The 12903-nt window shown below is 41.7% G+C and overlaps 1 protein-coding gene across 1 annotated transcript in view; it reads right to left on the bottom strand.

Moving 5' to 3' along the window:
- Positions 1-12903, bottom strand: part of LOC122885856 (glycerol-3-phosphate dehydrogenase, mitochondrial-like) — a 59886-nt gene that overhangs the window by 33198 nt on the left and 13785 nt on the right. The window contains exons 2-4 of the mRNA XM_044217560.1: positions 11894-12058; positions 10762-10906; positions 9874-10037 (exon numbers count right to left, since the gene is read on the bottom strand). Coding sequence (XP_044073495.1) covers positions 9874-10037; positions 10762-10906; positions 11894-12038 — 454 coding nt within the window. The 5' untranslated portion in view covers positions 12039-12058. The remainder of the gene's footprint in view (positions 1-9873; positions 10038-10761; positions 10907-11893; positions 12059-12903) is intronic.

The following is a 12903-nucleotide window of genomic DNA, read 5'->3' as shown; positions in this document are numbered from 1 at the left end:
AAGTTGTAATCACGTCTTGGATGTGAACAGTATTTATACATTTCAAATGGATATATCCATATGCAATAAGGCTGCTGTGACTATAAACAGCATTAAAAGCAATGTGCATGTACATAATTAAGAGAATAAAGGCAGTACACTTTGCACACAGTATGTGACAACAATATTACGGTTCTTGCTCATGTTGAATTCTGTCAGAACTATCAGGAAGATAGTTGCCAATTAATTTTCTAGCAGTTTGAATGGAGCCTCACCTGTTCTGTTCCTCTAAAAAAAGATGAACGCACATGTGCCAGTTAGTTGTTCAGAGAAGGTTTTGTGGTGCCACTTGGCTGCTGCCAGGGCTTCCTGCTTGGACTCATGGAAGGAGAAAGGTCATTCTGGTCATTCAATTTGACATGCATTTATATGAGAAGAAGATGGTTTTAGTACTGTGAGTGCATATGTAGCACTGTTGGGTGCTGTGGGAACTAAGACCGTAAAGCTAGGGTAGGTAATGTATTTCATAAGCATTTTTTGTTATATTTGTTGAAATTCTCTTTACATCCCGACAGCAATCACTATATCAAATGCTCTGAAAAAAAAGAAGAAAAATAATACGGTATCTGTGGCTGTCGCAGGCCTGTAATAAGCCCACCCAATCATTTCATTCGGCCCGAGTGCTCATTGCGCATGAAAATGTGTTTTGGGGGAGTGGCTTTGGAGGGAGGCCTGAAGGGAGGGCATGGGATACTTTCAAAATCTAGGGGTCTCTTGCTAGTTTCTCCAACATTACCTACCCTAGCTTTAAGCCATGAGCAATGTTAGTATCATGGCAGACATATAGGGCCCATTATTTTATGTTTTTATTTTAAACAATCTGAGGATTTATCAGCGTTTATTTTGAAAAAAATGCATGCAAATGAATACTGAAAAATCTAATACAAAACTGTGTGAAACTCTGATCTTAGAAATATCATTTGCAATGCATACTTGAAAGTTATTAAACAAAGAGAAGTTTCCTTCTCATTAAAGGTGCTGTGAGGAATGCAAGGACAGCAATCAGATCCACATCTGGGCTGCACGTCAGATGACTTATTAAGGAGAGAATGACAGGAAGGGCAAGGTTTTAACTAAGCCCAACAGAATCAAACTGTATCAAAAGTACTTGCTAGCTAGAGTGCTAATAATAGACCAATACAAACAAAACTCCCGACAGGAATAGAAAGATCAAAACAATGCCTATTTAGTGCTCACGCAGGCAGTGTGAATGGCTTTTGTGTGGTGCTTATTATTGCAATCTCAGAGTAGCAACAGTACAGAGCAAATCTCAGTAATTAACCTATGGTAATGACAAAAGCCAATTTATGGCTCTTAAAGATCAAATGTATCTGGGTTAATGTGAGGTCAATCTAATGCATGTGCGGGAATAGCAGTGCTGGAATTGAAGTAGCCAGTTGGGGAGAGGTGTACTGGGATTACTGTCAGTGTGAATGGTGCTGTCAAAAACATCCATTCTAAATAGACAGTAATGTACAAGCTGGTGTCAGGCTTAATTTGACACAGTAACAGTACCCATTGTGAACACATGTACACTAAATCATTGGTCTTTATAAAGTATGGTGAGCTAAACAGAAGACACAGAAAACAGACATGTTTTTTTAGACAGCCTGTTTTCACTATTGAATATGTCAGTTTTGAATATGAAACCTGAGTCATCTGCTCACTTTATTTCACATGCCTTGCCATGAGCTTCACAATTCAAGGAAGAGCCTCCTCTGCTGCCTGCATGCTCAGGAAGCCCAACAGTGTCTGCCACAATGTACACACTGTACATACTCTTTTTACAGCATAAGCCCTGTTTCCACTGCAGGAAGACTGGAAGATGCAAGGGAAGCATCTGGTGGAGCAACAGACTCATAATTTCTGAACTGCTTTTTTAATTTAAGAAAAAATAAAATAGTGATGTAGTGTTTGGTGGCGCTTTCCTACTACTTAACGAAAAACATGCAGGAAACATAACCTGGAACTTGCATTTAGCAGCACCTCCTGAGCAATGTCAAAATTAAGTTCCAGGAACTTGTACCAAAAGCAGGTAGAGGACAGTGGAAACAAAAACAGAACATGTGACAATTGTTACATGTTAAGTTACAGGTTATTAAGTACCTGCAATAGAAACAGGGCTATAGAGAACCTCAAAGCAGCTATGGTTAGTCAGACGGTACAAAGATCACTCATATTATCAATATATAATCTGATGCCAGTATCAATATGCCACATTGTTCTTTGAAAGCAAGTTTCGATCCAAGCTGTGTGTCTGCAGCAAGCCACCTTTTCATCTGCCTTAGCAAAAGACATCCCTGGATCGCTCTCAAGTGATCCCGAATTCTGCTGCAAAGCTTTTGACCACGTTTTCTAAAAAGGTCTCTCTGGACACTGATCTTGAGTTCTTGATTTCTTAATTTAAGATTGTTGTGATCACTTCTAGAGCTCTGCGTGGTCAGGCACATTCCTACATTAGAGAGCTACAGTACTGTCTGCCGTCCTGCATCACCAGTAGGTGTCTGGGGTCTTCTGATGATGGCTTGCTGGTTGTTCATCTCTCCAGCCTCAAAACATAGACTGTATAAAACATGGACGTACTGTCTGTGACGTCACCCATAGGTTTCTGAATGGCCGTTGTGAAGCTCAAAGTGGCCGGCTCCCAGTGGCTCCCGGTGGCTCCTGGCGGCTGCGGCTGTCACCATCTTGGCAGTGCTTGACTAAGGCTAATCCAAAAATGGGCAAAGAGGTGGAGCTGAGGTGGGCCGAATGAAACCTGGTTGCTGAAACCACCTAGCGGCAAGCCACCTGAGAGGGCACCCACCTGTCACTAAAAGCGGCCACGTCCTTAATTATGCCTTACTTTAAGTCTTAATATAATTTAAACGGGTGACTTTCACCCCCCTCACAGTTGTAATGAAGGGGGAAATTATAGAGACCAAAACCGTAATTTTGTACCAGGCTATAAACATGTTTATTTCTGCTGTCAGTTGGCCATTTTAACATGGGGCTCTATGGGGATTGCTTCCCTTTTGGAGCTAGCCTTAAGTGGCCATTTGAGGAACTGCACTTCCGTGTTTAATTTTTCAGCCCCAGAGGTTGCTGCTTACCTCAAAACTGAAGGAAACTGTGCTTTTGAGATTGAGGCTTCTAAAGTTTAGAAATCTCTCTCTCTTTGGACTTTGGATTAATTTTTAACTACTATCATCTTTTACTCTTCTCATGTCTTTTGCTTTGTTTTTTATTGTGAAGCTGCTATATAAATTAACTGACTTAGTTTTGGTTTGAGATAGGGCCCTACTGACCACTTTGTAGGACCCTGCCTCTGTATGTAGAGGCCAGATGTTGGGCCACCTGGACACAGCGACAGACAAAACAGGCATTAGTTATTCAGCCAGACTCCAAACAGAGCCTACTGACAGATCATGGCTCCTGGGGAGTTATGCTGCATTTAAATAGCACCTTTTGATATTAGATCAATACGACGGATTAACAGTCAAGTCACTCATGGGCAGATGCTGCAGGGAGACAGCATGCTTTGACTGTGATACATTATGTGCCAGAACTAAACAAAGAAGTTATTTCAATTCCAATGGTTTTGTTACTTTTTTCACAAAAGGTCAAGCGCTGTCAAAAATATCAGCATATTGACCTTTTTATACATTCCAGAAACATTGGGATCATAGATTATGCTTTCTTCCCCTCTTTCTCACTAACAAAGGGTTAAAACTCATTCACACCAAAGTCGCAGGGGGCTGCAACTCTCTGTGCTTGTCATTTGCAGGTCATTGTACAGTTCATTTGAAGTCTAACATGGCATGGACTGTCCTGATGATATGTGTGTATTGTCAGGAGGACAGAGACACTGTGCAGGATGACAGCAGGCTCTGTTACTACTTTAGCACATCTGTTCACTTCTCACCCACCAGTGGCTTATTCACTCACAGTCCAACACCTACACACGTCTCATTGTCCATGTTTTGCTGTCTCCGAAACTCCGAAACCTGCCAAACATTTTTGTCTTCGAATCTTTGAATCTTGTTTTATCTGCGCACACAGTTTTACAGGACAAACACCTGTCTATTCTTATAATTCAACTGTTGTCTCTTCCAGAAAGTTTTGCAGCAGCTGGTCTGTCATTGTCTACTGTAGGATATTCAACAACTTCTTTCTTGTTTTAATAGTTCATGGATTACTATGCTTAAAGGATAAGGCTGCCGATATTGTGTATTTTTTTGTTGTCAATTCCCATAAAAAGACCATAACCAACAATGAATTGATCCCACTAACAAGTATTGATTGTGTAGCCAAAGCCAGATATATCTTATTCCTCTGTGCCATAGAGCTCCATTGTTGTACAAAAACTATTAAAAACACATCAATGAGCCTCGCAGTTGCACAACATGTTCTTTTATTACCTTCATTAACTGTAGTTTTCAGTTAGTAGTTTTATCAATCCCACATACACCGTCTTGCAGGTCTAAATATTCACTAGCACATCGTGTGTGTTAATCTGCGGCTGACGAGTCCTCAACAAATGCACCATTTCTTTCTGTTTGAGTATTGTTTGCTAAAAACTACAGTGCTCAGCTGTTTTAGAAAATAACTTTTTTCAAAACCCTTTTATAAAAAGTATAATTGTATATATTTGTGATTTACGTCTTCAGTAGGAACCAATGGGCTGAGGTTGAGTTCTACAGACTCCACAGGGTAGGGAAGTAAAAAAGTAATGATCACATTGTTTGCTTTGGTCTTTTCATGGGATTTGTTGACAATAAGAAAAATATAGAATAGAAAATCGCTTACCTTATCCGTTAACTCTGTTGCCCATAATAGGCAAATACAAAACTGCTGCTTTGGTTAAAAAAAAAGAACACTTCCCTTGTCTATTTCTGTGGTATAAGTACACCTTGAGTCAGAAAAAAATAAACACAAACACCGGAACAATACAAATGTGTTGACTAGAGCATTTAGTGACATATTTTTTAAGCTATCCCACTCCACCAGCACCAGCAGCTCCTACTGTTCAGAAGGACAGGATTCCTTACTGGCCACCCACACACAGACATTAGCAGTTGTGTTCGATTGGGTGGTATGAGCTGGGTCCCTGTGGTGGTGGGTAAGCAAGTGGTTTTTCCTTGTACCACCCGGGTGCCCCGACACTAGTTTGTTAAAAAATAAACTGAAGGAAACAACCAGTGCCAACAGAAACTGAAGAGTTGACGAAGTGAATGTGTAACTGGCCGTGTTTGAATATAATCAACAATATAATGACGTAATTTTCTGAGTTGTGTGGTTGTTAACATACTAAAATAGATTATTTACTACCAGCAGCCAGCTATGATAGCTAATACATTTACTGAGTGTGTCTTAAACAGGACTGACATTCACAGCAACTACATTGAAATTGCTTTCTATTATTAGTATTACAGGATTTGAAACAAAAATAGTCAGTAAAATATTTTTGATCATGTGTTAACACACATAGTGGGACAGACATTAGATGGTCACCAGTTTATTGCCACTAATGTGGACATTGTTGTTTCTGCAGATTGACAGAGTGTCCTTGGAGTTAGGCATGGCTAGAGGACAAAAAACACTTCAGGGTGCCGAGATATCTCCTCTTCTGTCTTAGACAAAGACAGCAGGGACAGGCGTGTTGGCGAACATAAACATGTAGACACCTACGGTATGAAGACACACACATCCTGCAGATATATGCCACGTGTGCGTGTGTGTGTGTGCACACGCACCCCCCTTGAGTGAGTTGTCTATTCTCTCTATTTCACTGCTACAGCAGGAAAATAAACGAGCTCCAGCTGCTGCTTCTCAACAAGCCACTTTTTCTTATATCGTAGTGACATATAAAGAATTAAATATTAATACGCTATTGTGTATCGATTGAAAAAATACCTGCCACTATAATGGGCTGGTTGATATTTCTGAATAAAACAATGACAAACTCGTTATCAAAGGTCATTTTTTAAACATTTATGACAGCAGAGTAGCTGTGGAGCAGAAGGCCTCACATGGGCAATAAAAAGCACGCAGATGAAGACATTGCCCATTTAAACTTGCTCAAAATGAAAGTTATGCATGATAAACAATGTCTCTTGAGCTGTATTAACCTTGGAAGACCTGGCACAATAGATTCAACCGTCCAATTGATTATTTTGATGGGTGAAAAGGTTCAACTAACACTTCTCCTGAACGCTAACACGTCAGTACAGTGTACAGCTCCAACTGAATTATCACAGTGAACAAAGGAAAGATGTTCCTTTGGATGTGAGGGCTAAAAGATTGGACTGGAAATATTCAGTGAAAAAAAAGTTTTTCATTCTTTAATTCCAGAAGCAGAGTGAGCGACACTGATGCCTCCTTTGTTCGGCTGACTCATGGTTGGGGAATGGAACTGTTGTGTGCTGTGGAAAGATTTCACCACAAAAACAGAAAAGAGAGTCCACTTCAGGCTTCAGGAACTGAACAAAGAGAGTCTTTAAACATGCCAGTCCAGTCAGTGGAGAGTCCAGCAGAGTCAAACTGAGTACAGTGGAGTAGAGATCTGCTGCTAGACATGCAGAGACTCTGGTGTGACTGTGAGAAGCCATGGAGACCCTTCTCCCTTAAGGGGAGGACCGGGGGAGACACTGACTGTCCACTACGGGGACCAGTAGGTCTTCTGAGGTGTCACCTCCACACAATGTGACAAACCCCTCTGGTGTGACCCTTCTTCACACTCCCCCATCCCCTTCTTTCCATGTTCTTAGACAAATGAGTGAAGACCCCGGTCAGGGCACTACCACAGGCAAGGACGGAGATGGCGTGGACTCCGCCAGTCACGGCTTCTCGCTCCATCACTTCACACTTATATGCCCCATGCTCCCCTCTGTCCCCTTCCTTTCTCTTTATTTCTCAGGCTTTAGGCTCTCTCTGCTCATTTTGTGACTACAGGACTTTCACCAGGGTCTCGCCCAGACATACGCCACATGTCACCCTGCCGTCCATGGCCACACTGCCTGAAGCCAGATGTAGTCTGAGGCTTGATCTGGAGAACCATGGTGACACATCCCCAACAACCCTGTCTCTATCTTATTCTCTATATCTTACAGTGATGGAAGAAGCACTCAGATCCTTTAGTTGAGTAAAAGCACCAATACAACAATGTAAAAATACTCCAAGTAAATGTCCTGCATTCAAAATTCTACTTAAGTAATAGTACACACGTCTTATTGGCAAAATATATTTAAAGTATCAAAAATAAAAGTAGTGGTATATTATTATATATTACATTATTATATTGTTATTAATGCATCAATGTGTAAGTAGCATTTTACTGCTGTAGTTGGTTGATTTGTAGCTAGTTTTACTTCCTTTATATACAGTTATTGTAGTTTAGTCCAACGGTTCCCAACCCCGTGGTATCTTGTGACCCTTTGAAGGACCAAAAAGTCACAAGATAAATCTGAGGGGTCGTGAGATTATTATTGAGGTAATAAGGAAGAAACAAGACTAAGAGTCTATAGTCATGCTAGCAGCTCAATGAGACTGTGCACAGTTTGAGCTAAATGCTAATGTCACGATGCTAACATGCTCACAATGGCAATGCTAATATCCTGATGCTAAGCAGGTATAATGTTTATCATATTCAACATTTAGCATCCTAACATTTGATAATTAGCACAAAACTCAAAGTTGAGGGTGATGGGAATGGCATTAGTTTTGCTGGTATTTGTTCATAAACTAATGTATAGGACAAACTGAAATTAGAACCTGCTGGTGGTGCTAGATTAAAGTTAAGGGTTCGCCAGAGTGACTAAAATTCCTCCTGAGTGACATTAATGTGCCAAATTTCATGGCCTTCAATCCAATAGCTGTCGAGACATTTCACTCAAAACCACAAATGTCAACCTGATGGTGGCGCTAGAGGAAGTCAGGGGATCAACAAAGTCATTAGGATACATTGCCTGGGAAACATGAATGTCTGTACAAATTTCATGGAAATCTGTCCTATAGTTGTTGAGATATTTCAGCCTCGACCAAAGTAGCGGACCAACACTGACCAATATTGCTATCCCTAACGCCACACTGCAAGCATGGCAAAAACAAAGTTCTGCTACATAAATTTATATTAATTTTTTGGATTTCTAATCTTTGCTTTTTTGTAAAATATTGGATACTTTTACCTCTTTGTGCCTCGAACAGTTATTTAATTAGACCATCTGAGAAGTTTAGAATGGAAATGTCTGTTTAGTGGAAATGCTAACAACTCATAGACGTCTGAAATGTGACCCCAACTAGACGCTGCTTTTTTGCAAAGGGTAACAAGCCAAACGTTTTGGGAGTCACTGGTTTATTCTATAACAATGTCTTTTAAAAGCGCATCATATATTTTTTAATGTACAATATGTAAAGTAACTAGTAATTATAGCTGTCAGATAAATGTAGAGGAGTACAATATTTGTACTGGAGTAGAACTATAAAGTAGCATCAATTGTACTCAAGTGCAGTACTTGCACTTACTTACTTCACACCACTGATCTCTTACTATCTATCCATCTTTCTGTTTATATGTGTACCAATCTGTCTATAACTGTCTCTCAATCTCTCTCCTGCACTTCACAGGAGATCAAATTGATTGTATCAGCCGACTTTTTCTCTGTTTTTTCCCTTTAGCATATACAAGGCAGAGGTAATATTGAGGAATGCAAAAAAAGAAAAAGAAAAAAACCCTCATGGACTAATCTTGTGCTGAGTACAGCCATGATAATGATGATGGATTAGAAATACAGCAGTGTATTGGGATTACAGTGCTATTAACTGGCCAGGGGAGGAGGATGAGGAGGCAGACCAGTATCAAGCTAATCAATCAAATAATCGGGACAAGCCCTTGTCTACTAGAAACAATTAGACCACTTCTCCAAAATCAATAGCCCTGCATTCTGTTTAGATACCCACTGGTCACTCATTCAATAAAGCCTCCATGGGTTTTGATAAGCCTGCCAGTCGGCAAGGGCCATTTAAGGCTCCGAGTGGGAACAAAATACATCAAACAGGCTCCAGGAAGGCCTCATAAAAATTGCAAATCGAAAACAATATAATTTAATGTGGCAAAGGTTATTTTTCTACTTGTTCATTATCAAATGTCTCATGTGAAAGCATTGCTATAACGGGGGAAAAAATCTATTTTGCCTTGAGTGTTTGGGGAAAACAGGAGGGACATGTATTATATCTAAAGGAAAACAAAATAACGATGGAATCAAAGGGGTTCATAAAGTTGCTCTGAGAAATAGTCCTGGTAGTAGAGGTGTCTCCTGTTTCCAGCACAGCTCCCATACATAATTAAAGTAGGAATTTGTATCTGTCTGCACTCTGTGGCCTCCTGATGAATTAATATCTGGTGGAAGTCCTACACAGCCATCAGATTAGCTCATTTATTTCTGTCAGCTGCTTGCTCTATCAGCTATTTGTAAATCAGAGAGGGTGGGTGGGTGGATAAGGGGGGTGTTGAGATTGTTGGACGTGTATTTATTATCATAAATTGCTGTTATGAATTAGGTCTGATTCAAACGTCCAGGCTATAGTGCCGCAAGTGAACAGTAATGACTAATTTTTTTTTCTGGGAGAAATGTTGACATTGTTCTGCTAGTTATACCTTAGCTTTGCAGCTGTTCCCTGCATATGACAAGACTGTACTGTAATATTGACTGCAGACACACAGTCATAAGACAACTTGGCGATTTCTAATTCCGTTCAATTTTGAGATTCTGTGAAGATTTGCAAAATAAAACACCTGCTGAACAACATAGAGGTCACGATCAGGTAAGTTTGCCTGAAAATCAGTGTGATAATCACCTTTTATGTCCTGGCTGAGGTAGTTGGGTAGTTGTGGATAGTCAGGATGAAGTTGATGTCCTCCTCCACAAGGATGGCTTGCTGTGGGTGGGTTGGTGTGTTTTGGCATCCTTTCCCAGTAAGAAGATGACGTGACAGGATCCAGGAGCTCCATGTTGTTGGGACTGGAGGTGTGCGTTATGTGCATGGGTGGGAGCAGGGGTAGGGAGGGGAACAAACAAGAAGACTGCATTAACCTTTGGTCTGCTGGGGAGGGGAGGGCACGAGCGGGCCGCGCTGGTTGAAGGGACACCCCATAATCAGGCTCCTGTCAGCGCTGTTTCCAGGAGATTAATTCAGCTGGTTTCAATTCCAGCCGCTGCTCCCCTAGCCTCAACCCAGGGTGCACATATTGTCCTGTTTAAAACACATGCACGTGGCACTGACTCAATTTAACACAGGCATAGCTGAGGGGGAAGGCTGGGTCACAGGAGTAGCCTTCCTCCCTTGCAAACACAAATAACATGCATCAACAAGAAAGCAGAAATCTCAGCTCTGGCTGAGGCAGAGAGGAATCCAATCAGAACGGAGTTGCAACCTCCACAAGAAGAAATGATGTTTGATCAAGCTGGACCACTGAATTACACACAGGAGATGTAAATCTTCTCTTACGGTTAAGAAAATGATTACATGACACCATGACGCTCCTCAGCTGTGGTGCTCATTTCTACTAAGCACCTGCTCTGAGCCACCCATACCAACAGAGCTGCCAGACAGCGCCTGGTTATTGTGGCCAGAGGCTGAGGACTCTCTACTGACGCTAGCTAATGAACTGATGAGAAGGCGGCGCTAAGGAGCAGGTGATACAGGGGGACAGTGACAGAGACGTAGGAGCCAACCGTTAGTTACCTGTAATAGCCCAGGATGACGATGTGCACCCTAGCACTGGGCTGACAGATGTCGGGGTTCGTCTGATCATCCATTTTCCGCAGCACGTCTGTAAAAGGTCCCGTGGCATTGATAACACATTTGGCTCTGACATCAAATTCCTGCCCTATGAAAGAAAACAGCATCAATCACCAGGGGCTATTCATCTGTGGCTGGTGACAAGCCGGATTATTAATTTATCAGCGACCGCCCCCCTCTCTCCGTAATAGAGTGGCTCGAGTGTGTCCATGGGAGACTTCCCAGGATTGTAATTAATAGGAAACAGACATACCTAATTTCCCTCTTGCCTCTTTGTGTCACAGAGTAGCTCAGTGGCAGTGACTGAGGAAGCCTTTTGAAATTGTGGAAGGGAAATGTTTGTTAATGTGATGCCTGATGTTGACGAGCTACAGTATATAATGGGACGCATATTAAAAGATACCATGAGGATAGCAAATGATCTGTTTTGACAACAAGATGAATGACGGACTACCCTTTCTAATTTGACATGTGATGCTGCCACAGTTAAGACAGAGGAAGAGGAGAAATGGAATGACGAGGTTTGTAAGCCTGAAAGTCATATTTTTGCAAGGAAGAAGAAAAAAAAAGAAACAAGACAAAGAAAAAGGAACTGATGACAAAACTGTTTCTATTATCCTTTCAGTCTAAGCCTTCCCTATGTGAGGCCCTCCTCTCACATTATTAAAGTGAGACATCTCCTCCAAGAGCACACTTCCATCTTTTAAAACATCAGGGGGTGGTCATGTGTTGAGATCCTCAAATCTTGGTTATTCATGAAATGTTTCAGAATACCATCTTTTACCCTTAACTGCTTTATTCTTCCAAAGCCGGCCCTATGCATGACATTTAAAAGGTAAGTAAGGCCATTTGGAGTACGCTAATTCCGTCTTATGTTCCTCCCTACAAGATCTGAAGCAGCCCTCTACACCATAAAAAGCTTATAAAATATTAAAAGCCCCTGCATTAGATGTGCAATGACTATGTGCAAACTAGCACTGAGTAAGAAGTGCTGGGAGGGCCCCTGTTGTGAGAGCTAGAGAGAGTGGGAATAGAGTGAGGCAGGAAGGAAGGAAGCGGCTTTTGTTAGATTTACCTGTGATCACATCCCTGCAGTGCACTCTGCAGACCCTCTCCTTCCCCGTCTGAGGGTCTGCCCTCTTCAGTAGGTGCACCACTTCAGTGTAATTGGCTATGGCAGCCCCATACCTGGCAGCAGTGAGGGCGATGGCGAGGTTCATTCGAGCATCGTTGTGTTGTCCTGCAGCGGGGGGACAGGACCAGAGCAGGGGGATGTGAGTCACCCCGAGCCTGTGACTGGTGGTATGGAAGTGTGTCGGAACCGATATGTCACATCTGTCCCTGTCACTTTGCATCAGCGCGATGGCTGCTCTGGCCACACAAGGAGCACACTTAAAGCCACAGTGGCCCTTTGGCCTGAGAGTGGGGCCCCCAACCGCCCCTCCCCTCCCCTCTCCTCCCCTGCACTGGGAAGGGGAACTGCTCCTCGGGAAAAGGCAGGGAATGCGGGAAAAGGAGTAGACGCATCAAAGCCTTAAATATACCGAGAGTGCAGAGGTAGGAGCTGACGAACCCGTTGTTTGACAGTGTGTTTTTTTGTCCTTTTTGTCCTTTTGTATGTGATAGTGTGTTATTCCTGCCTTTAGAGGATGCTCAGTTACTATTAAACATGTTCACATAGCTCTCATTTTTACACATTTTACAATGTTAAATAAGAATAAAAACAATACAGACATCCTACATTTTAAGAAGAAAACCACATCGAAGGATCACGGAAAACAATCACTTCCACTCCTGATAATCACATTTTTCAATATGTCAATATGATGGTAAACAGCTCTTGACAGCGGCTGATCTGCCTTTCTAGCTGAAGATGCCTTGGCAGAATCCATTTAATGAACAGAGAAATCTAATATCAAGATTTATGGATTAATCCCTCTTCAGCTCTAAAATACCAGAGATCTATATTCAGAGTCACAAGGTCACAAGTTTTGTAATTTAAATGAAAGGGCCTAAAAGGTGACAAATGAACAAAGCCTGGATTCATTAGGAAGTGATTCTTATGTACATCTTTGAAGATTTATT

Source organism: Siniperca chuatsi, linkage group LG12, assembly GCF_020085105.1.
Source record: "Siniperca chuatsi isolate FFG_IHB_CAS linkage group LG12, ASM2008510v1, whole genome shotgun sequence".
In the NCBI taxonomy this organism is placed as follows: Eukaryota; Metazoa; Chordata; class Actinopteri; order Centrarchiformes; family Sinipercidae; genus Siniperca; species Siniperca chuatsi.
The sequence above is the reverse complement of the archived record's forward strand: the minus strand, read 5'-3'. Positions and strand labels throughout refer to the sequence as shown.